Source organism: Rattus norvegicus, chromosome 1, assembly GCF_021556685.1.
Source record: "Rattus norvegicus strain SHRSP/BbbUtx chromosome 1, alternate assembly SHRSP_T2T, whole genome shotgun sequence".
NCBI classification, from domain to species: Eukaryota; Metazoa; Chordata; class Mammalia; order Rodentia; family Muridae; genus Rattus; species Rattus norvegicus.
The window spans coordinates 211,089,349-211,115,215 of record NC_141534.1 but is presented as its reverse complement, the minus strand read 5'-3'; the positions used below and the strand labels follow the sequence as shown (position 1 = coordinate 211,115,215).

At 46.0% G+C, this 25,867-nt stretch overlaps 1 protein-coding gene and 1 long non-coding RNA gene across 22 annotated transcripts in view; one reads left to right on the top strand and one right to left on the bottom strand.

Annotated features, from left to right (window-relative positions):
- Nucleotides 1-124: 124 nt before the first annotated feature.
- The window catches only part of Tspan32 (tetraspanin 32), a 45,574-nt gene continuing 19,831 nt past the window's right edge, over nt 125-25,867 (bottom strand). For 6 of the 21 annotated variants that reach the window (XM_087577422.1, XM_087577397.1, XM_087577430.1 and 3 more), the window contains one exon: nt 8,182-10,456. In XM_087577422.1, the coding sequence (XP_087433548.1) occupies nt 10,434-10,456 (23 nt within the window). In that variant the 3' untranslated portion in view covers nt 8,182-10,433. Of the gene's footprint in view, nt 469-8,181; nt 10,457-22,426; nt 22,647-22,909; nt 23,320-25,867 lie in introns of those variants that run through there. The other 15 variants (XM_087577432.1, XM_087577399.1, XM_087577465.1 and 12 more) reach the window with 8 other exon arrangements.
- Nucleotides 2,858-20,100, top strand: LOC147997015 (uncharacterized). Its single transcript, XR_015652744.1, has 3 exons — nt 2,858-3,412; nt 16,684-16,981; nt 19,300-20,100. It is a non-coding gene; the product is annotated as an uncharacterized LOC147997015 (long non-coding RNA).

Below are 25,867 nucleotides of genomic sequence, written 5' to 3'. Positions count from 1 at the left end.
CCTGCGCAGGATGAACCTCCAGGTTTCCTGAGGGTTCCCAACCCTCGGGGCAGGTCCCTGGGTCGTGACTGAGAATGGCACCCCCCCCCACACACACACCCCTCCCCGAAGAAGCCCCACTTACTTCCTCCTGTACTTGCCTTGGACTTTCCCAGAGGGTTCTCTAGTAGAGGTGTCTCGACAAAAGGTCTTGAAAGTTAGCATGTTTTGTTTATAATGATCTCCCAGGCAGCAATTCCGTGGACTTGAAGGTCTAGAATGGAATTCTTTGTAGCATTGCTAATCCTCTATCTCTGCAGAGTCCCTGGCTGCAGTTCTGGAGAGTGCGTTTGGGAAGGTCAATAGTGTACCCAATGTCTCTAGCCAGTCTTGTGTCTGGAGAACCCTCAGGGGCACCTTCAAATACAATATTCATGCCATTCTGGCTGTGCCTTCCAAGAGTCCATCCTCCATCCTCTGGCTGGTTCCCTGAGAGTTGGGATTATAAGGAAGTGAGGAAAAATTCAGAGGGTGGAGGTGCTCCCTTCCCAGGTGAGGAATGGCTGCTGTCGCCATAGATAATATTCCTGTGAAATCTTGGCACTCCCTTCCCCAAGCTGGAAGGCAATGGGGCTTCTTCATCAGCAGGGACTCACTGGGAACCACAGAAAGGCCAGTTCTCAAGACGCAGCCTTTTCCAGTTCACTCCATGTTCTTAAATCTTTGGGCAGTTAAGGACATGTTCCCTATGGGAATCACATCTGGCACCCCTCTGGCTACAGGCACTGGAAATATGTTCAAAAGGAATACATATATATGTAAAAGAAATGAATATATGTAAAACAGAGGAATATATTACAAAGGAATGTATATATATATATATATATATAGAGAGAGAGAGAGAGAGAGAGAGACAGACAGACAGACAGACAGACAGACAGAATATCTCACTATGTAGCCCTGCCTCCTGGAACTCACAGGGCTCTGCCTACCCCTGCTTCTTAAGTGCTGAGACTATAGGTGTTCAGGACACCATGCCCAGTAGTCTAAAGAACGAATTTGGAACTTTGTATAATATACATGTAAACCTGATGATTGGCCAGTAGCTTCCCGGGTGGAGTTACTCTCTCTACTCTGCTAGGCTAGTAGGTTTCTTGAGTTAATTTGTACATTTGGCTTCAGGCTGGTATAGCTGCTGGTATAGTAAAGGATTTATGGTTCCTGGAGGCTGACGTGGTGTCACAATAACAGTAACTCAAGCTACCAATGCTGGAGTAATATCACAATAAAAGCCATTTGAGTCCCCAGGAGGGAGTCTCTGAGGATTCTTTATTATTCTTTTTATTAAAAGGGGGACAAGAATAATTCTTGCATGTGCAGAGATGGGCACCTATTTTCTCATCAGCTCTCCACTGTCTCTAGTGATGGGGATGCCTCATGCCTAAAGTGGGATTACACATTGAAGGTCATGCAGGGCCAGCTGTTTTGTCTATGTACAGTGTGAAACATCTGGGTTTTAGTGGATGCCATTGTGTTCCCAGAACTGCTCCTAGTGCTATGGACAGCCTAGGAGCCAAGGCTACTACTCTCTTTGAGGCCCTTAGGCTCTGGTCACATACGTGCCAAGGAGAGAATTTCCAAGATGTTTGACCAATCATGGTGGGGAATTTTTTGTAAAGCAGTTTTCCTCCAAATTAAAACATTCCTTTCTGGAGGGAAGGTATTAAGACTTAGGAAATGAACAACTAACAAGTTTCAGATGTTCCTGAAACTTACAAGGCCCTTCCTCTCTAAAGATAAATAATTAGGAGGACAGACAATGCTTTGACCTATTCAAGTGCCTTTCTCCAGGGTTCCAGCTTTTGTGAACCATCACCTATGCTGAAGTTTTTGGTGATATAGCTCCCTTTGAGTTGTCTCTGATGCTGTAAGTAACCCCTCGTCCATACTCCTGAAATAGCCCAAATCAACTGATTGGTTTACCAAGTTGGGCTTTGGTAAGATCTTTCTCTGGTCTATTGTCAGTTCCCTATCTGGAGTGAATGGATGTTTATGTTGCATCTTCCCAGGAAATAGGAACACATTTATTAGACCTGCACTATGTGTCTTAGAGGAGCTAAGATGGCTCCAGACTCTCACACCTGAAAAGCCTTGTGAAAAGGGCGAGGTACAAAAAAAGGAAGCTTTTGAACCAGGAACAGATATAGACTGAAGAAGGCCAGGCAGGTCTGAGTTAGGTGGAAGGCAGACTTAGGCTGCATTCTGTTCCGATTGAAGGGGTTGGTGTAGGGAACAATCTCATAGGTTCCAGGAGACTTGCTGAGATGGCTGGTTGGTTGCAAGAGTATGTGGGACTGCCTTTCAGGACCTGCACCTGTGAGTACCACATCTTAAGTGCCTTGCCTAACATCCTGCCAGTCTGGCCTTATGAGGTCATGGGGGGAACAAAGAGGCCCACTTGGTAGGACATGTGTCCTACCCAATGTGCACCCAAGAGTGCATCAGAAATTGTCCTCTGTGGTTAGCTCGGCCTGAGCTTTCTGGGTTCCAAGAAACCAGTGATGGAGGCAGATGTGCTGTGTTAAGGAATGGGGGAGGAAGCCCAAGCCCAGGATAGGAGGTTTCTCTTTGCTTTCCCTTGTCCACCAGGAAAGTGGGAAGAACAGGTCTTCATAGCCAGGGCTTGTCTCAAAATTCTCCTGACTGTATGACTTTGTACTGGCTTCTCAGTGTCCCCAAGTGTGACAGAGTTGCTGCAGAGAGTCTCTAAGTGCATAAGGGCAATATGTCCTTGTCACTTACAGCAGGGCCTGGTCTGTGGGAAAGTCAAGGTCAAGCCCTTTTTGGCCCAGTCCCAGAGTCCTGTGACTCACTCCACAGAGGAGTCCTGCTGTGTGCATTTGGCAGGAGGTAGGGGATTTTGTTGCAGAACCACTCTTGTTTCTTAGTTTCCTAAAATTTGTGAAGACTACCCAAACTGGGCTACTTATGTAGGGCTTGCTCAAGCAAAGAGGTTGGCCGCTGCCATTACTTCTGCTTGCTAGAAATTCATATGCAGGTCAGGGAGCAAGACAGCTGTGTACTGAAAGATCTCAGCATCCAAAAACAGCCGAGCAGTGCCAGAGAAAACTCTTGTGAGCATCTCCACAGTCATAGGAAATGCAGTTCTCTACTTTCCAAGCGCCACAACTCTCCTGATAAAATACTTCATTCAACAGCAATAGAAGGGGATCTGTCCTCCAGACCTGAGGAAAGACTGAAGATTCATACAAGTCCTGTACCTATGTCTTCTCGAGGAAGACTGAAGGCTCCTCACCCACAAAATCCAGGCAAAACAAGATGAAGTGAACAAGACAGTCTTGGCATTTCTCCCCAGGGTTCTGGGAAGGATGATCCGGCAAGAAGGAAAAATGCCGTTCGGGATTGGATGCTGGTAAATATTTAAAATCTCCTGTGAGACAGGCATGTTGTGAGGGAGTTTCTAGACTGGGTTGACTGAAGAGGGAAAGCCCACCCTAAGTGTGAGCGGCACCATTCCATGGACTTGGGATCTATACTGAATAAAAATCAGAAAAGTGAGCAGAAGGCCAGTAGTTTATCTCTGCTTCCTGATCCTGGGTGTTATGTAACAAGCTGCTTTCCCTATTGTTATGAACTATACCCTTGAACTGGGAGCCTAAATAAATCTTTTCTTCTTTACGTCACCTTGTCAGGTATTTTCAGCACAGGAATGAGACAAGGCAATGAACAGTTGTATGAGTAAACGTGTTTAACAATGTGGCAGATAAAAAAAATCAGTATGCAAAAGACAAAACGCATTTCTATAGACCAGTAGTAAATAATCCAAAATGGAGTCTAAATGATGATCTCATTTAGAAAAGGAGCAGAAAGAACAAAACATCAAGGGATAAAGTCTTGATGTGTGAGACTTGCAGACTTGGAAGAAACCAAGTATCTAACCATATTTGAGAGGATCTGACCTTCACAAGCCAAAGACAAAATTATCATTCAGGTCCTAACACTTCAGAAGTTGTCTGGCTGTTTATGCTAATTCTAAATTCAATTCAATTAAAAAATACATTTTATTTATTTATTCTTTCTCTCTCTCTCTCTCTCTGTGTGTGTGCACATGTGCATGCTATAGCATGTGTGTGTAAGTCAGAGTACAACTAGAGTCTCTGCTTCCACCATGTGGGGTCCTAGGGATTGAACTGAAGTCACCAAGCTTGGCCACAAGCTCCTTTAGCCACTGAACCATCTTGCAAGACTTGATCCTAAATTCACAGAGAAAGGCAAAGGACTAAGGATAGCCAAAATGATTTTGAAAAAGATTGAAAGATGGAGGGTTTATACTTCTTGATTCACACTACAGAGCAAGAGTAGTCAGGAGAGTATAGTTCTAAAGTCAGGGATGGTAGAACATGGCTGTACTTCTAGCATTTAAAGGGTGAGGGCAGGAGAGTCGGGAGTTCAAAGCCAGTCTCGTCTATATGGGACCTTGTCTCCAAAAGGGGAGGTGGGAGAGACAGAGGAGCAGCATAAGGATAGCTATTTTAGTCTGCTTCCTCCTGCTGTGATAAATACCAGGACCGAAAGTAATTGGGGGAGTGTTTTAATTAGGGTTGCTACTGCTGCGATGAAACCCCATGACCAAAGCAACTTAGGGAGGAAGGTGTTTATTTGGCTTACACTTCCATACAATGCGGTTAGAACAGGAATCAAAACAGGGCAGGAGCCTGGAGGCCGGAGCTGATGCAGAGGCCATGGAGGGGTGCTGCTTACTGTCTTGCTCACCACAGCTTGCTCAGCCTGCTTTTTTATAGAACCCTAGGGCTAGCATCACCCACAATGGGCTGGCCCCTCCCTCACCAATCACTAATTAAGACAATGCCTCATGGGCTTACCTATCTTGTGGAAACCTAATTTTATCTCCTTTTTTCTGTTTCATTTTTGGAGGCATTTTTAAAATTGAGGTTCCCCTCTCTCGGCTGACTTTAGTCAGTTGACATAGAACTCTCCAGCACCAGGAGGAAATAATTTATTTGGCTTATGCATACCAATCACAGTTCATCATTGTGGAAAACCAAGACAGGGACCGAAGCAGAGGCCATGGAGGGATGCTGCTTATTGACTTGCTCCTCCTCGGTTCCCTCATTTGCTATTTTAGACAATCCAGGACAGCTCACTCAGGGGTGACACCATCCACTATCTGAACCCTCCCAAGACTTGTCCACAGGCCAACTCGATGGAGGCCCTTCCTCAATTGAGGCTCCCTCTTCCCAGGTGATACCAGCTTGTGCCAGGTTGACAAAAACAGAAACAACAACAACAACAAACAAAGCAAAAAACTAACCAGCACAATAGCAATGGGGATCAATGGAATAAATAGAATTGAAATTCTCGAAACAGATCTTTGGTTTTAAATGAGAGGACAAGACAGTTCAGTGGGGGAAGGAGTGGTCTTCTTTTTAACACAGCTCTGGTATAGCTATCTTTGTACCCAGAAAAGCAAAGATCAATTTATCCAGTGTCATACCTGCCAACATTATGATCAAAATGAGACCTGGGGCTAGAGCCATGACTCAAGCACTGGCTGCTCTTCAAGGGAACCTGTATTCAGTTTCTAGTGTTCACCCAGCAGCTCACAACCACATGCAACTCCAGTTCCAGGGGATCTGAAGCCCTCAGTGCTCCCATTGGCACACATGAGGCATGCAGACTAAACATCTATACACGTAAAACAGTTAAAAATTAACTAGATAAAAGAAAATCTTAAAGAATGAGTCCTAAATCCGAAGGTAAGAGCTAAACCCTTAGCTGGGCATGGTGGTGTATGCCTTCTTGGCAGGCAGAGGCAGGCACAACTCTGAGTTCAAGGCCAGACTCATCTATGGAGCAAGTTTCAGGACAGCCAAGATGAAATTCTTAAGGAAGAAAGAAGCAAAGAAGGAAAGAAAGGAAATAGGCACCAGTGACCTTGTGTTAAATAGTAATTTCCTATCTATGACACCAGGCACACAAGCAGCAAGGACAAAAACAAGGTTCCATTCCACGGGCTTGGACCCAGGCTGCATGAAAGAAGAAAGAGAAATCACTGAGCGCCAGCATCCCTCTGTGCTGACTGTGAAGTGACCACTGCCTCACCTCCCTGCTGCCTCGCCTTCTCAGCAGGAGCCTTAACCAGGAGCCAAAACAATCTCTTCCTGACGTTAGCTTTGACAACTATTTTGTCACAACTCAATATTTGTACTAAGACAGGAAGTTCCAAACGTTGTATTGGCAAGAGATTGGTTCTGATTTGTTGAGAAAAAGGGGAATTGAAAGCCGTATTTGTAAATATGTCACACTGTCAGAACGCAGTCGAGCACCAGCCCGAAGGATGCCTCTTAGTGGGCTGCCTGGGAGGAACCAACCTGCCTGCCCCTCTCTTTGGCTATCAGACTGTTAAGACAATGGACCCCAAGAAATTAGGATTCCCCCAGAAATATGCTGGGAGAAGAAAAGGTGGGCATGCTGGAACAATTGGGAGAGGGCTCTGTCACCCGAAGAAAGATTTACAGCTTGTCAAAGGACATAGTAGGAAAGATTTTGGGGACTGAAATGACGGTGGACCAAGGATCCATACCTCGATCAGGGCTGCTCAGTTATGCACATCTGAGCTCTGTAACCTTAACCTCATGCTAGTGCTCAGAAGAGGAACTTGGGACAGAGGATTGCTGGATCCCACTATCTCTCTTCCCAATGTGGCCATGGTGGAGAAATTGCTCCCTTTCTGTTTATTAAGTTGTGTCTTTTTGAAAAAAAGTTTGTTTCCATTTCATTTATGTATAAATGTGTCTGTGTGAGTGTATGCTCTCTGCCTGCCTCTGTCTCTGTCTCTCTGTCTCTGTCTGTCTCTGTCTCTGTCTCTCTCTCTGCAGTGGGGGAGGGGAAGGTGCCTGTAGAGACCCATGAGGGATGTAGGAGCTTCTGGAGCTGGAGTTACAAGTTGTTGTGATCTGTCTGACATGGGCCCTCTGCAAGAGCAGCAGTTCTCTTAACCACTGAGCCATATCTCTGGCCCCTTAACTCGGCACTTTTAAGGGGTTTATGAAGGATGAGCAGCGAAATCTGGCTTGTTGGGACTCAGGCAGTGACTCTAAATCCAGTAATAATCTCTAGGCATGCAAGCGCCCAGACACCTGAAGGGTTTCACCTTTCCACTTGAACAGTAAATAGAGACCAATACATGAGCTGAACTTCCGGTAACCATGGTTCCCACGCTCTCTGTAATTCTGTATGCGACAGGAGTGAAAGAGGATGGTATACTTTCAGGAAAACACTCATTTCTAAACAGCACCTGTGACAACAAATAACCGTCTTCATACTGTCACCAGAGGACAGTTTCTGTTGTCATAAAACTTCTAAATTCCCTCAAAGGAAACATGAATTTGTCTGGAGGGGGATTGATAATCAAGACGTTTGGTCCATGGATTTACCCATGCGTAAACATGTATATGTACGACCAAGAGCCATGAAAACACATCCATTCAAAATCGGATCCACAAACTTTTTGCATATATATTTGTTATTGTGGCCAAAAAGTAGAACCAGAGCTGGTGAGGTGGCCCAGCAGTTAAGAGGACTTGCTGCTAAATCACAGGGATGGGAGTGTGGATCCTTACAATAGCCTGTAGTTCCAATTCAACGGGATCTAATGCCCTCTTCTGGCCTTGACAGGTACTACATGCACATGATGCACATACACGCAGGCAAAGCACCCATACACCTTAAAAAGACCAACTTTGGCTGTTAACTTGACTATATCTGGAATCAACTAAAGCTCAAGCAGCGAAGCATCCCTTTGAGGGATTTACTGGATTGCTTCATTTAGGGGGGGAGACCTAACCCTGGGAGACACCTGTTGTCAGCCCATGTAAAAAGATGTGGAAGAAGGAAACTTGCTTTTTCTTCCTGGTTTTCCCTTACTCTCCCTGGGATGTTCATGTGTTTTTCTGGTGAGTCATTCCTTTGCTGGTGTTAGAATTTACTTTCGTCAGGACTCTAACATAGACCAAAGATCAGCATGTCCTCAGGAATCCCCCAGGACTCTAGCACTAGGGACACCCAGTCTCTCGGACTGAACAACTATCAGATTCTTGGCCTTTCGGGGAGACTGCTATTGTTGGAATGCCAAACCACAGCCTGTAAGTCATTCTAATACTCTTTTAATATGTATTTATTAATATGTATTCATTCATAACAGTTTTGTTCTTTTAGAACCCAAGGTACACATAAAAGTAAAATAATGTTTTTTAAGTATAAAAACCGAAAATGCCCATTAAGTGACAAGTGAGTCCACATGACATTGTCCAGACCACAAAGTATAATGCAGCCGTTAAAATGAAGGAAGCCATGATACATGCTATAACTCAGACGGGCCTTGAAAAATGCTGAATCAGGAATTGTGACATATGCCTGTAATCTGGAAGGCAGAGACAGGAGGATTTCCACAGGTTCCAGGCCAACCAGACCTATAAAGTCAGACCCTGTCTCAAGACAAAGACAAACAAAACCCTTAAATGTTTTCTTGATGAAAGAGGCCAGGCGTAAAAGACTTTGTATTCAATGCTTCATTTTAAAATACTGAGAAAAGTCAGGCAGGTGTATGCATTCCTTTGATTCTAGCACTCAGGAGGCAGAGGCAGACAGGTTTCTGTGAGTTCAAGGCCAGCCAGCATTGTCTTCACAGAGAGATTCAGAATAGCGAGACTTCATAGAGAGACCCTATCTCAAAAGAAGGGGTTGAGAGTATGCAAACTAACAGTGGTGGAATAATAGAGGTAGAAGGGAGGCTTGCCCTTACCTGGATCTGGGAAGGTGGTGCTAATGGTACCTGAGAGTTCTTATCATATCTTTAGAGTTTTGGTTGCATATATCTGATTACAGAGAACATGGACCACAATCTGTCCATTGGGATGTTTTATGGCAGATGAATTGTGGCTGCATAAAATATATATGTGTATATGTATATGATGTATATGTATATATGTATATAAACACAGCTCAGGTGGGTCTCCACAGCAGGTGGATGGTCTGGGAAAAGAGGAGTAGAAATAGGCGTGTGCCTTGGGGTTGATAGACAAGCATACTTGAGTTCTTTAATTGGTTCTGCCACAGGGACCCAGGAATTCTGTACCATGCCTGATGCTTGGGGCTGATTGCCCCTACATTTACCATTAGGCTTGTCCTTCCTGAGGGGTCTGAATCCCAGTGTCCTGAATGGATGTTGTCTGTTTAGGGGAATGTTCTAGTTAGCTTTAACTGTATTAAGAAGAGGGAAGCCTAGAGTCTCCTGAGAAAGATGTCTCAAGGGATTTTCTAGGTCAGATTGGTCTGTTGGCATGTGCATGAGGGATTCTCTTGATTGTTAATTGATGTAGGAGGGCCCATCCAACCGTGGGCAACACCATTCCCTAGGCAGTTCATCCTGGGACATATGAGAAAGCTAGCTAAACACAAGTCTGCAAACAAACCAAGAAGCAACATTACTCATAGTTTCTGCTTCAGTGACAGACAGAGACCTGAAAGTATAAGCCAAGTAAATCATTTCTGCCCCTAAGTTGACCTGTTGATCATGGTGTTTTTATCACAGCAACAGAAAACAAACTAGAACAGGGAGTCTAGTCATTTCTGGTCATCACACTCAGCTAACCAGGAGAGCTCTGGGGGAGAGGGAGTGGGCAGGAAATAAGAAGACCTGTCAGCAAGTTAGGGAATTTGGGAGGAGCCAGAGGGGATGAGGAAAAAGCGATCACTACCCATCGGTGGTTAACTGAATGGCTAAGCAGAGACATAACTGAGGTGAAGCCTATGGCTGACGCTTGGTGAGCTTGTGGACGAAAACCTCAGACCAGACAGCATAGGAAGTGAGAGAGTAAAGGCTAGAGTTTGAGCCTGCCCCTGGGGACCTGGAGGGTCAGGCTCTGGCCTGTACTCGCAAGTGTTCTTTTTGGTAAAAGGGGAACCAGCGGGGAGCTGGGGGAAACTCACAAGGGCAGTAATACATGTCCAGGAAGAGCCACCGCCAGTGACCAGCATATGGACGGAGATAGTCAAAAGGTCACCAGGAAGGGAGACCTTTCTGCTTTAGGGACAATAAAGAGCTCTAACTTGTGAGGTTTTCAAAAGACTCAAGTCTTCAGAGTCAAGGAAGAAAAGGGAGCTCAAAGCAGGTCTGTGTATGACAGGCTATATGTACCAAGGGCTTGAGAGCTTGTCTGTGGCCTGCAGTTGTCTATGGAATGGTTTGCAATGAGGTGATGGCCTGGTACTGGGAGGCCTAGACTTGCTGTGCCCAGGAGAGCACCTTGGCATCTTCTGGAATCCTTGAGATGTCAGATCTGTTCAACTCTCAGGGAGCTTGTGGAGGTCACCTCTGGGCCAGGATGAGTCTCTTTCAGGATCTGCGGGACTCAACTCCTCCCCTCCAGTCCAGCTGTTGGAGGAAGAGGGAAGCAACAGTTGTGGATTCCTTGGGGGTGGGGTGGATACTGCAGCTGTTGGGGGTTGGGGGGAGACCTGGCTGTCCTCTGGAGAACTGTCACCCTGATGGTAACTGGCAGGACATTGCAGCTGCCCTTACTGTAGGACCCTGGCCCTTTGGATGGTGCAGTTCCAAGGTTGGCACACAGTTCTCTGGGTCAGAGAGGGCTGGCTAGAACTTTTTTATTATTTCCACCTCAGGACTCCTAGCAGGCAATGGAATCCGGAAATCTGGGCTGAGCCAGAAAAAGGAGGCCCTGTCCCTGAGGAGAGGGTCAGATGGTCCCTGTCTGGGCTGGAGGGTGGAGCTTCAGCCCACAGGGCCTGCGTTCATGGTCTCTGTGTCACTCTGTGCAAAGACCCCAGCAGTGCTGCCAGCTAATGTGAGGCCAGGGTCACCTTCACCATCTACCCAGGAGTGCTTGCTCGGCCCTGAGAGTAGCCTTTAAGAGCCATCCTCTGAGGGGAGAGGGGTTCTGAGGAGTGGCCGGGGCTGGCTGTGATGTTCTTGGTGCCTTCGTCCCTGTGAAATATAAACCTAGGGAGGCCCGGCACCTTCTGTCTGACTCCCACCTCTGTCCCATCCCCATGGATTAGAGGGGCTAGAGGGGCTGGAGGGAATAGTCTGGAGAAATCATCTCTGACCTCTGCAGTGATCAGGCTCACACGGGGCTGATGCCCACTGAGCCCAGCATCTTCTGGTCAGAGCCAGGCTACCCCAAACACAGCCTTAGTTCCTCTTTCCCTAGACTGTATTTTTGAGAGCATAAAGGGCACCTTGAGATTTCGGGCCCTTCGCTTTGTCACAGGGACTCTTCCTCTTCTATTTCTCTCACTGTTTAGACTCTACGAGGGGCTGCCTGCTGTTGATAGCATTGCCTGCCAACGTCCATGTGACCAGGTCACACAGGGGAGGCCGACTTCTCTGAAGGGGACTCTGAAGTTCCCACAGAGAGGCTGTTAGGTGAGACCAGAAGTGGGCAGTGCTTAGGAAAAGGTGTGGGTGGTCAAGTATATCCGCCTACTCACCTCCAGTCAGGACCCTGATAGGTCAAGGGGGTTCCTGGGCCTGGATGGGGAGACCACTCCAGGATAGAGTAATTGTAGAGAGAAGGAGGACGGATCTTCCCAATAGAGAACCTAAATTTTGGATTGGACGCAAGTCTTTCAAAGCAAGGAAATAGCTGGGAATACTCGGGGGAAAGCCAGGAAGGGTGGATGTGGTGGGAGAAAGTTCTGGAATCTTTAACTATCTCTGCTTCCTATTTCTTCAAGCATGAGTGAATGACCAAGCCAGCTTGGGTAAGGCTGTGGGAGAAGGAAGTGGGAAGGTGCTTAGGAGCAAGTGAGTGGCTGGGGGGATGGGGCTAGACCTGAGGACTAATGGGTGAGTGGGTGGGGTACGGCTGGGTTCAGGATGTAACATTATGGAAAGTGAATGGTCATAAGCACTGCCTGCTATTAATCCTTTGCAGTAGAGCTGGGCTCTGGGCTCCAGATCAATACTAAGTAATTAAGAGAGAAAAATTATTAAATAAGACTCAGAGGTCCAAAATTTTTGGCAGATAGGAGAGTCAGAAGAGTCCACAAAGGACATTGCCCCACAGGACCGGGAATGGGAAGCTGTGATGAGCATGGGTCTGAGTGAAGCTGTTTGGAGTCCAGGCAAAGAGGAGGCTGAATGGGTTGACGGCCTCTTGACAGGGCACTCCTCAGAGAGGGGAAGAGGGAGAAGGAAGGATGCACAGGTTCAGAGGCCACTAGAGAGAGTCCAGAAGCAGGGAATGAGCTCCAGGTAAGGGTAGGATAGGGCTCCAGCAAGGAGTCCACCTCTGACTTACCCACCTTCTCTAGCCTGCCAGGGGTCTGGGAATGCTTCCTGTCCCAAGTTAAAGCCAAGACCCATTGTGCACTAGGCTGATCATAGTAAAGCCAGCCAGGGCTGGGGATCAGTGTCTGCAGGATACATGCACTTCTGAGTCCTGGTGTCACTGTCAAGTTGAGGTGCAGGGTGCAGACACACCACCTGGTGGAGGAGGCTATTACTCTCTCCGTCTGTCTCTGACTGGGATTGCGAATGTATTGACATAGGAAGAGCCCGCTGTGTGGATGGAGATACAGACCTGCAAGTCTCCGTGGGCAACTGTCTTTCTAGCCAGATCAGAGGTCTCTGGCTCCTCTTGCTCTATTTAGGAAATCCAGGATTTATGTTTTCCTGTCCTACAAGGCAGCTTCTACCCATAATAACAGCCAGGTTTTGGCCCCAGGCTTTGGATCTCTAGTCTGGCAGGCCCACAGCATCTGCCTAAGGCAGGCTTCTTGTAAACCATAAATGCCCAAGGGCCAGGAATAGCTCTCTGTCCCACTCCACTGTTGGGAGAAGGAGTGGATCTGCCTTTCAAGATAGCTTCAATATCCTGAGGCCATCTTGGAGCTGATTCATCCCTTTGGAGACACTGAGAACTGAGATGAAGGTGGTGTCCTTTTGTCCATTCATCAGTCACTGCTAAGACGCACACAGGTGGCCTTAGAAGGAACAAGAACTCGAGTGAGACAACGCCTATGAGCTGGAGCATCTCTAGTGAGGAGGGTCCAGAGAGCATAGCAGCCTTCTCCATTTGACTACATCTCTACCCCAAGACACAGAGACAGATGAGAGGGACTTATTAGGGAGATTGGCATATATGGTTGTGGAAACAGAGAAGTCCCACTGAGTCCCATGTGTGGTCTGAAGACCTGGGGAACATCTAGTGAGGTTCAATTCACTTAGAGCCAGGGGAGCCAATGAACTAATACACGACCCAAGGCTGACGGCCTACCGCCAGAGGTCAGGGCTGCCAGTGAAGGTCCTGGATCTAAAGGCTCTCCCAGAGAGCCTGATGTCATCATAGAAGTCTGATGTTCATGGGCAAAAGAAATACGCCTGGAGGAGGGGACTAGGGGAGGGGAGAAGTTTTTAATCAGGACCCTCAGCTCAGTTCAGATGCTACTGCCCACGTTGGGCGAGGTGAGTCTTCCCCACAACTACTGATTCAAGTTTCAGTGTCTTCCAGAAAATCCTCCAGAAACCTATCTCAGCTATGTGGGAAACCCACAACTGGAGTCAGGCTGCCACCCTAAGCTTCCAAGTCCACCCACGTCTACACGATGGCATGTCAACGTGACTAGCAACGTCTCCCTAAGTCTCCCTTTACATCCCAGTAATGACTACAAGGCCGTGGTTCCACACAACACGAGCTAACTATGTGGTGTATTCCAAGTACCCTGTGACCCTTCCTCCAAAGGAGACTGTGCAGTTCTGGGTGATACTGTTGTCTCCCTGACATCCATTACTCAAAGACTATGGGTCACGTGATTGAGGAATAAGCTAGGGGAAAAACATGAAGGAAACAGGTGCTGTGTCCTCATATGTGACTATATACCCACAGATACACACTTTAAAAAAAAAGATTAATTTGCTGTGTGTGAGGTATACAGTTTTAATCCCAGAACTCAGGAGGCAGAAGCAGGTGGATCTTTATGAATTCAAGGCCAGCTGGGTCTACATAGAAAGTTCTGGGCCAGCCAGAGCTATAAAGTGAAAAACTGTCTGAGATTTTTTTAAACTTTTCATTTTTTGTGTATGGGTGTTTTGCCTGCTTGTATGTATGTATGTATGTATGTATGTATGTATGTATGTATGTATGTATGCATGAATGCACACTACATGTGTATAATGCCCATGGAGGCCAGAAGGAGGTGTTGGATCCTCTAGAACTGGAGTGACAGGCAATGGTGAGCTGCCATGCAGGTACTGTGAACCAAACCCAGGACCTCTGCAAGAGCAGCCAGTGCTTTTAACTGCTGAGTCATGGCTCCAGACACATTCTTAGAAGAGGAAGTGCTGTGGCCACCGAAATCTTTCTGTGGTCACATGGTCTTAGCTAGCAGTCAGAAATGCCTTCTTCCACCCCCTACCCCATTCTGCAGCCCATTTGCCCTCAGCACCTTAGCTAGTCTTGGTTCTTACCCGACAGATAACCCACACCTTTCCCTGGCCTGAAAGTCCTTATGGTCCCATTGACTTTAATCCCAGGGCCTGATGACACCTTGGATACCCCAAGTGAGCCATGAACTGCAGATCTCTCCTGGAAGTCACAGTCAGGCATTCAACCAACCCCTAACTCCTCCTTGGCCTGAGAAGCTCAGATTGGCTGGGAGTAGAGTAGGGGTCCATATTTCTTCACTGTAGTGTTGTATCTCCTTGTAGGAGTGCTCCTCATTCTGGAAGCACTCCTAGATTTCTAGGCCAGGAGAGCATAAAATTGTGCAAAAAGGAAGCAGACATTTGCTAGAGAGTCTCTAGGGGTTGTGAGTAGTAGCTCTGTTCCTATCCTCACCCCTTGATTTATGGACCCATGACTCATGACTACAGGAGAGATTGCTGGACAGAGAACACTGAAGCAGAGAACAAGCAGCCTTCTGGAGAATTCTGCCTCAGCTGTATTAGCCACCCAGTTGGTGCTGTACCTTATTTTCAAGCCAGCTGCTTTAGAGTGGTAGAGACGCAGGTTTGTGAGTCCCATGGATGAGGCCTTCTGCCATGCTTTATTTGTTGGCAAGTGTCTTCCTTTCTCAGAGACAATGTAGTATCACTGAGGTTGAAATGTTTGACCACAAAGACAATGATATAAAGATGGGCTTCGGGGAGGTGACTCATTTAGGAGGGCAGAGTCCTAACAAATAGGATCCATGTTCTTATAGAAGGGGCGAGGGATGCACCCCACACCTCGAGGCAGGAACTGAAGCAGAAGCCATGGGGGAGTGCTGCTCACTGACTTGCTCAGCCTGCTTTCCTATACCCTCCAGGACCATCCACCCAAGGCACTGCCACCTGTGGGAGGGATCCACTTACATCAATCATCAGTCAAGAGAATGTACCACAGGCTTTTTCATGGGCCGGTCTGTTGTGGGTATTTTCTTGATTCATGTTCCTTCCTCTAAAATGATCTAGCCTGTGTCAAGTTGACACAAAACTGGTTATGATGTACAACTCAGGATGCATGGTAACATGTGAGACATTTTCCTATGAATACCCAGTAGCAGTCAAGATCAGACTCATTAGGGAAGCAGTGTCTGCCAGTAAGGGCAGGGCTGCACCTCACAATCTGGCAGGGCAGTCTGTGGGTATTTATTTGTGGGGTTAAGCCAAAGCCTCTGTCACTGCAAACCCAGCATTGAACCCTCATAGGAGAACATCTAGACCTTTTGGGGAGCCTCCTCTTTTCTGTGCCCCACACAAATCTAAGGGCCATTGCATAGTTAGTAAATACTCAAGCAGGTATTTACACCCAAGTAAGGAATATGAATAGACTCATGAGAGGCTGTGTTTGAGGAGCATGGGTCATGTGCAATGACTTATTTTTTTTCCCCCTGGAAGAGCTGTTTTGACATGCCTAGATATCTTATGTTGAAATTCATTTGCATTGACTTCCCATCCTGACACACCAGTCTCTTACCAAGAAGTCAGTAGTTGCTACTTTTTAAAAAAAAAAACTATTTATTGATTCTTTGTGAATTTCACAATGTGTATCCCAGTCCCACCCATTTCCCTGTTCCTTTATATCCACCCTCTGCCCTTGCAACCTTCCTGCAGAAAGAGCAGAAAAAAAAAATCTTGTTGTGGAAGCTGTAGTATGTTACAGTGTGTCCCACAGTATACCCCTTTGTCTACGCATCTTTACTTCCAAATATTCACTGCAATGAGTCTAGTTCAAGGCTTCTGGCTTCTGCTATACCAACCAATACTGGATCCTCATGGGAACTCCTCTTGGCTATCCTGTTGTTGCCCTGTGTCATGGAGATGGTGCATCTTAAGGATCTGCAGGACCAGCCCTTTCACATACTCTAGCAGATCAAAACCTTCCATGGGCTCATTCTATGTTTTACATCCTGTTTATTGTAATGCTTATCAGATAAAACATCTTGCAGGGAAACTTGGTGGTTAGCAGTTGTCTACTCTAAATTCTAGATTGTGTGTATGGGTTAGCCTAAGAGAGTTTGGGTATATTGGGTCCTGAGGAGAGACTAGCTAGTGAGCAAGTGTTAGCAAGGGTCTAGTGTTTTCTGTTCATTGGTAACTTGACTTAAGCTTGCTCAGGGCTCATTTGGGAATGAACTACCAGGTTTTATTTCTAACAGGTGTTTCCAGAGCGGTCTAACCTGGGCAGGAATGAGCACCTTCCACAGGTGACCGAGTATTAAAATGTGGCCCAGTTTAAAGAAAAAGCAGTGCTGGCTGCCTGCCTTCCCTAGGTCTGGAGCCAGTATGTCTGTCTGCTGCTACTGTCCTCTGCTAACGTTAGACTGAAGTTTCTTCAGCCTTCTCTAACACGAACGGAACACCAGTGACTCTTCAGGAATTTTCCAGGCCTTCAGCACCAGATTGAGACTGCAGAATCAATCAACTTTTGGAACCAAACAGCCTCTCTAGTGTTGTGTAAGTCAATCTAATAAACCCTCCTTTATAACACACATTTCTTCTATTAGTTCTATCTCAAAGAACCCAATTTCATCCAGATTGAGGCACCAGTAGTAGGTTCTAGAAAGACAGAACTCTAAGGGTGAATTTCTCTAGTGGGCTTGATGGTGTCTGATCCGGCTCTCCAAGTCATCTAAACCTGAAATCATTAAAGACTCGACACTACTCTGGTCATGTAGAGAGAGTAGTACCAAGCCATCTTATGAGTCCAAGAACTGTACAGTGAGTTTGCACACACACACACACACACACACACACACACACACACACATACTCGCACATGCATAAATAAACAAATAAATGTAACTTAAAATTAAAATAAAAGGAAAGAGAATGGCTTTTTCCTCTAAAAAATGAATGTGTGCTGAGAGCTGGGAAAGGCTAGAAGCTCTGATGGCACTGAGTCAGAACAGTTATGCGCCTCTGTGTGCCATTTATATGCCCACATGCATACCCAGATGTTCCACATTTGGAGAATAAATGTCAGGAGCTTTACTCAGGTGTGCTCTGTCCCTGGTTATGTGTTTCCAGTCTTCTGTTAGCGTTGGTCTCTTCTACATGTTAACCTTCACCTTCTTCTCCCCCAACATGCTATACTAATAGACAGCAGAGACCAAACAGTGTCCATAAATGGTCCAACTTGGGTAGTTCAGTGGCGTGTGTCCCCAAAAGTGCAATAGATGGTGAGTGGGGCTTACTGAGCACTACTCCATCTGTGTAAACAAATTCCAGAGCAAATCAAACATTTACCTTGAGAGACTGGAGAGCCAGCTCAGTGTTTAAGAGCACTGACTGCTCTTCCAGAGGACCTGGGGTTCAATTTCCCCCACCCACATGGCAGTTGACAACAGTCTGTGATAGTTGTAGTCCTATGGGCTCCAATGTCCTCTTTTGACTTCTGCAGGCACCAGGCATGCAAGTGGTGCACAGACATGCATGCAGGTATAATGCCCATACACATAAAATGAATAAAAAGATTTAAAACCTTTACTTTGAATTGTAGCAACAGAGAATCTCAGTTCCTCAACCAATTCCCACACAAGTCAGCTTATAGACACAGACCCCCCCTGACAACTGTGTCACACTTCCAAAAAGTTTTATGCCAGGTGGTGGTGGTGGTGCACACCTTTAATCCTAGCACTCAGAAGCAGAGGCAGGTGGATCTCTGAGTTCTACAGCCTAGTCTACAGAGTGAGTTTCAGGATAGTCAGGCTACACAAGGAAACCTTTTCCAGAAAACCAAACAAACAAACAAAAGTTTTACAGTCAACAAAGCCAGTCAATCTTTTTATAAAAAAAAACTCAATGAGGTTTGATTAGGGTAACTATATATCCAGGAAAAGCAAAAGCAAAACAAAAAACAAAACAAAAAACAAAACAAAACAAAAAACCCAGAATGCTTATGGTCTACTTGACCCTGGCTCTAAATTGACACTGATTCTGGGAGATCCCCTCCAGAGCATTTTGGCCCTCCAGTTATGTAGAGGCTTAGAGAGGTTGGGTGATTAATGGCGTTTCAGCCGATGTCTGACTCATCGTGAGTTCACTGGGCCCAGGAACTCACAGGTCCCAGAGAGTATCATTGGGACAGACATACTTAGAGGTTGGCAGAATCCCAACAGCAGTTGTCAGTTGTGTGGAATGAGAGCTATTATGGTCTGAAAGGTCAAGTGGAAGCCATTAGTTTTCTCAACCAGGGAAAGTAGTGAACCCAAAAAGAAAATCCCCTGGAGGATTATTGAAATCAGTGCTACCACTAAGGGCCTGCAGGATGCTGGGGCTGGAGTGGGGGTGGAAGTGGCTCAGGGGTTAACTGCACTTAGTTGCTCTGGCACAGGACCCAGGTTTGAGTCACAGCACCCACTTGGTGGCTTACAGGTATATGTAATTCCAGTTCCAGGAGACTTCATGGCTCCTCTGGACATATGTGGTTCATAGACACACTTGTAGGCAAAACACCATACACATTTTTTTCTTTCTTAAATGAGAGGTTCTAGAGAGATGACTTGGAGGTTAAGAGCACTGGCTGCTCTTCCAGAGGACTCCAGTTCAATTCCCAGCAGCCATAGGGCAGCTCACAACTGTCTGTAGCTCCAGATCCAGGAGATCTAATGCTCCCTTCACATGGGTACCCGGCACACATGTGGTGCACAGACATACATGCAGGCAAAACACTTATAAACAAAGTGATACAATACATAAATAAATCTGAAAAAAAATAGAAAGATGCACGGGTGGTGGTTACACCCACATGTCCCTTTAACTCTCCCTTTCAGGCTGTGCAGAAGACAGATGGATCATGGAGAATGACAGTTGACTATGGCAAACTCCAATCACAAATGCAGCTTCCTCATTGAGCAGATTGACATATCTCTTGGCACCTAGTATGCAGCTATTGGTCTGGCAAGTTCCTTTTTCTTGAAACCTGTCCTAAGGGCAGCCAGAAACCATTTGCTATCAGCTGGCAAGGCCAGCAGTATACCTTTACCTCAAGGGTATATTAACTCCACAGCCCTGTGGCATAGCTTAGTTTGCAGGGAACCTGGTACACAAGGTAACCCATTGGCCCACACATCAATGACATTATATTGATAGGACTAAGTGACAAAGGAATGACAGGCACTCTGGACTTGTCAGTAAAGCATTTTGGATTTAGGTGGGGGGAAACTCCATACTTGGGTGTGTTACTCCAGCCCATACACCAATAAACTCAGAGAGCTGCAAGTTTTGAGTGGGACCCAGCTACAGTGCTGGTTGCTCTGCCACTTGGATCATACGATGCAGCCCACTTGATGGTTACTTAAGGTGGCAATAGCAGATAGAGATACTGTTTGAAGGCTTTGGCAGGTCCTTATGGGTGAGTCACATCTATGTTTTTATTTAAAAGTTTTGGACGATGCCATACATGGCTACTGTATCTACATCAGTTTTACTTCTCCAGCTCCAGTTCCTCCCACACCCTATCCCACTCCCTCTCAAATTCACGACCTCTTCTTTAACGATTATTGTTTTATATGTATGTGCATAAGTATACATGTATTTTCAAGTAAACAAAATAATGTTTCTCTATTACCTTTAAAAACGTTCTCTTTTTTTCATAGTAACCCCATGTGTAATAGATGAAAACGTGCCTTAAAAGATTAATGGTTGGTTAGGTATATTGGGTACACCTACTAACCCAGAACTTTGTGGGTAGATGCAGGAGGATCAGTTCAAAGTCATCAGCTACAGAGGGAGTTCAAGGTCAGCTTGGGCTAGAGGAGACCCTGTTTTAGTCCTTCCCAGAAGATGAAGAATGTAGAGATGAGGAACAGATCAGTGGTTGTGTGTGGGAGGTAGGGACTATGGCTTTATTCAGGAAGCATCAGGGACAAACACACATACATGCACACACATACATGCACACACATATACATATACATACATGCACACACATAGCACACACATACACATACATGCACACACATAGCACACACATATACATACATACATGCATACATAGCACACACACATACACACATACATATATGCACACACAACACACACATACATATATTCATGTACACATAGCACACACATACGCATATACATACATGCACATATACACATTCATGTACACACAGCACACACATACACACATACATGCACACACACACATATGCACACCGTGAGTGCAGCTGGATCTGCTGAAGTCTGAGTCATCTGTATGCATTGAACAAGTGCTGTTTCTGCTTGTTATCATGGTATTTACGCAAGGTATTTGCCTTGAAGGAGGCCTGAAGGAGTAGTGCACCAAGACTTCCTGTGTACTTCTTGGGAATCTATAACTGTCTCAAAATACAGTGTTCAAGCCAGATTTCAGGCCATGGAAGTTAAAAATGTCAACCAACCCAAGACATTGCTAGAAAATATGTAAATGGACAAAGTTGACTCAAAATAGATAAAGTGGGGATGGAGAGATGGCCCAGTGGTTAAGAGCGCTCGCAGCTCTTGCAGGGGACCTGAGTTCAGTTCCCAGGACCCAGGTGAGATATCTCACTACCACGTTAACTCCAGCTCTGTGGGATCTAATACCTAGGGCCACCTTTGGCTGTGAGGTTTATAGGCTGCTGTTTCCTGTGTTGTCCCAGCTGCCTGGTCCATGAAGATAGATCAAGTAGCTGCTGCTTGCCCATTGCCGTGGAGCCAGTGTGGCACCTTCCCAGGAGCCAGTTGTCCTCCATCTTGACAGACTCTGCCGTCTTAATCCACGAGCCCGAACAAACCCTTCTTTTTTTCCTTACTTTTTCTCAAGCACGTGTTCAAGGCACTATGAGGAATATCTAACAGAGGGGAAAAGAATAAACACTCACACAGGAAAGGGAAATGTGTAGCTGACCCTTGGTGACTTCAGCAGATACCTGGTGCCTGTGTTTGAGTTGTGAGGTGAATGGAGCCTCATCAGGAGGAGCTCCCACTCTCACCCTGTGACAAGGAAGCATAGAGGAGAGCTCTCGGGACCCAGCTGCTGAGCCAGTCTCCTGCAGCGAGGCAGTGCTGAGGGGACAGGTTTTGAGGGTGGGTGAGAGAGGAAGCTAGAGTAGATGTTAGACAGAGGAGGCGTGCTCATGGTGCAACTTGGTTGGGTCTGGGCCTGAGGAAATCAGCAGCAAGAGCCATCTGGGGACATGGGAAAACCGAATTTGGGTTATGTTTTCAATGTGACTAGAGAGTTATTATGAACATAGCAGATGTGACAGTGATGGATTGCAGCTCTATGGGAGTATGCCCTCCATATTTGGAGGCGACTGCTGAATTTGCTAAACTAACATATGTGAGGGACAATATGTTTACAATTTAATTCTAAATACCTAGTTGCCATTGCATTTAGGAACACAGACATACACAGAGAGAAAGAACGAGACAAAGAGACGGGGAGACAGAGAGAGGCAGAAAGACAAAGACATACACAGAGAGAAAGAACGAGACAAAGAGACGGGGAGACAGAGAGAGGCAGAAAGACAAAGACATAGGCAGAGAGACGCAACCACAGATACACACATACACACACACACACACACAAACACACATATAAACACACACACATATAAACACACAATGCTTTCTTGAAGTGCTTGGCACCCATCACAGTGAGCTGGCAAATAAAACCTTTGCCTATTAGGCCAGCAGACTGGAAACTCAAGCAGGGTTTTAATGGCTCAGTCTGACACCAAATTGCATCTACCTTGACAGAGAGCGCCTTGGTCCACGGTGCTGGCTAAATAGCAGAGAGATGGGAGCCCCCAACTCAGCCGGCTTTCTTCCTTTTACTTCTTGTTTAGTTTGGAAGCCCAGTCTATGAGATGGCGTGACCACATTCAGGGTGAATCTTCTCTTATTAGTAACACCAGAAACACCAAAGGTACTTTATTAATGCCCCAAGTGCTTTATTTTTAGTTAGTTAGTTAGTTGTTAGTTAGTTAGTTAGTTAGTTGTTAGTTAGTTAGTTAGTTTGTTTGTTTATGCCATAAAGAGAGTGGAAGGAGCCGTCCATGGTGGCACACACCTTTAATCCCAGCAATCAGGAGGCAGAGATAAAGGGGCCTCTGTGAGTTCCAGGACAGCTAGGGCTATGTGGTCAGACCTAGAAAGAGAAACACACATCACACACACACACACACACACACACACACACATGGTATGGGGGGGGTCACATATCAGGAGATTATACTTTTCCTGTTTATGAGCAGCACATGATCTCTATGGTGATGCACTAGCATCCCCCATGAACTAGCAAGACAAGACATATTAGCCTACCCATCCGTTGACAAGACGCACAGCAGGTGGTTTGTGAAAGGGAAACAGACATGGCAAACTTAACCAATAGAGAAATGGGAACTCACACTTAGAAAGCAATACCAGTTTATATCAATGACTGACAATGTCAGTGACAAGTTCTAAATGTGTGGGCAAGAACACATATCAACCAGGACACCCACATGTGGCCAGTGAGTTTTCAATCTGCAACCAACACTTGGGAAAAAAATTGGCAGCTTCCTTTGAGGTGCAAGCTGACACCTGCCAATGAATCAGCCTCCTGTTCTCATCCACCATCCTGAAGGAGGTTGCTTTCTCAGATTTATGAGATGCCCCAGAGGACTTTCCAGTTGTCTCGATGTAAAGTCACTGGCTTGCTTTCATTTGTGTTGACATCCTTAGCAAACGATTTCTGCCCTGTGCCCTATATGCCTTTATTTCTCACCTTTCTCTGGCCAGACCATTGTGTCCTGGGCTTGTTTGCTCCTGAGCCTGTTAATCTGTGAGAGAAAGCACTTACTGAAACTGTTGGTGGTTCATTTCTGATGAAGTGACTAATGCATTGACAAGAAAATCAAATAAATAAAAAGTAAAATAATAAAACAACTTAGGGGATAGAAAGGCTTATTTGGCTAACAATTCCAAGTTATAGCCTATGATTTCAGGGAAATCAATGCAGGAACTTAAGCAGGTAGTTACATCACATCCATAGTCAAGAGCACAAGGAAATAAATTCATGCAGGCCTCCTTGGTTGGTAGCCCTCAACTAGCTTTCTTTCTCTTCCTATTGTTCAGGACCACCTGCCTGGGGAATGGTGCTGCCCGCAGTGGTCTGGTCATCCCACATCAATAGATAACCAAGACAATTAATTCCTCACAGACATGTCTGCTGGCCCACCTGAACTAGATAATTCTTCATTAAAACCCTTCCCAAGTGCTTCTGAGTTGCTTCAAGTTGACAATTACAAACTAACCAGCTTAGGGTTGCAGAGATGGCTCTGTAGCTAAGAGCACATTACTGCCCTTTGAGAGAACCAGAGTTTGATTCCTAGGACCTACATTGTGTGGCTTACACCTAACTGAAACTCCACTTTCAGAAGATCTAACACCCTTTCCTGGCCTCTGTGGGGGTCCCACGTATATATGGCATACACACACACACACACACACACACACACACACACACACACACACACACACCACATGTGTTCAAATGCCTGAGTCTATGGGATACAGCTCTCATTCAAACCACCAAACCAACCAGTCCAAATACCTATGTATGCCACATCCTGAATGCTGTGCTATGATAAGATTCTTCCAACAAATAAACAAGTTCACTATTCTTACTTCACCCTCCATAGAACCTCAGCTCATAGACAAGAGGCATCTTAAGTTCTTTGCTGTAAGTTAGCGATGCTGGCCTCAGTTCCCAGTGCAATCTTCATTTCTAACAGAGATCTCATTAGACCCGCCTTAACTGACACAGTTTCTTCTATCTGCATCCTAATTACTACAGTGTAGGCAGTCCTTAACATGTCCTTACTCTTCCCTGGTCTCTTGTCTTCCCTATCCTCACCAGAACTACCCACATTGCCCCATTCAAAACAGTTTAATCTTTTTTCCTTAAAAACAATTCTGCTTGTGTGTGCATGTGGGTGTCGGAGTGTGCATGTAAAACCAGAGAGGGAGCTGGACCCCCTAGAGCTGAGGTTAGTTGTAGATGATTGTGAGCTGCCTGCTGTAGGTGCTGGGAACTCAACTCATGTCCTTTGCAAAATCAGAAAGTGTTAGCCGCTAAGCCATCTCCCCAGCTCAGTTTAGATATTTTCTGTTTCTTCAGATTCTCCTATCCTCTGCCAGCTACCCAATTCTATGCTATATGCTATATGTACACTTATAATGGTGGGACTCTTGGTACCAGTTCTCTCTCTCTCTCTCTCTCTCTCTCTCTCTCTCTCTCTCTCTCTCCCTCCCTCCCTCCCTCCCTCCTTCCTTCCTTCCCTCCCTCCCTCTCTGTCTCTGTCTCTCTGTCTCTCTGTCTCTGTTTCTCTTTCTCTCTCTTTCCCTCCCTTTCTCTCTCTGTCTCTCTGTCTCTGTTTCTCTTTCTCTCTCCCTCCCTCCCTCTCTGTCTCTGTCTCTGTCTCTCTCCCTCCCTCCCTCCACCCCTCCCTCTCTGTCTCTGTCTCTCTGTCTCTGTTTTTCTTTCTCTCTCTCTCCCTCCCTCCCTCTCTGTCTCTGTCTCTCTCCCTCCCTCCCTCCACCCCTCCCTCTCTGTCTCTGTCTCTGTTTCTCTTTCTCTCTCTCTCCCTCCCTCCCTCTCTGTCTCTGTTTCTCTTTCTCTCTCCCTCCCTCCCTCCCTCCCTCCCTCTCTGTCTCTGTCTCTCTGTCTCTCTCTGTCTCTCTCTCTCTGTCTCTCTCTCTCTCCCTCCTCCCCTCCCTCCCTCCCTCCCTCCTTTTTCTGGCTCCTTTTCTTTCTTTCTTTTCTAAAAAGCTTTTATTTTAAAAATTGTTATTTTTTTCTTATTGAAAATAGTTTTTTTTTTAAGCTGGGTGGAGGTGGGATGGGAACATCCTCTTGGAGACATGGGGAAGAAGAAAGGGATGAGGAACTGTCAGAGGGTGGACAGAGAGGGGGATGATGACTGTACTGTGAAAAAGATTAAAGATGAAAAAATAGCTTTTTTTTTAAAGACAGGGTTTCTCTGTGTAACCCTGGCTGTCCTGGAATTCACTCTGTAAACTAGACTGGCCTCAAACTCACAGAGCTCTGCCTGTGTCTGCCTCCTGAGTGCTGAGATTAAAGGTGTACATCACCCAGCCTGAAAATAGATCCCCCCCCTCAGGTAATATATCATGATTAGTTACCTTTCACTCCTTCCAGTTCTCTCCCCACTCCCATTTAGAGCCACCCTCTTTCTGTCTCTCATTAGAAAACAAACAGCCTTCTAGGGGATAAGATAAAAATACGACAAAGTAAAATATAATAAGATAAAACAAAAACTATGACATTGGGGTTGGACAGGACAAACCAACGAAAGGAGAAGAACC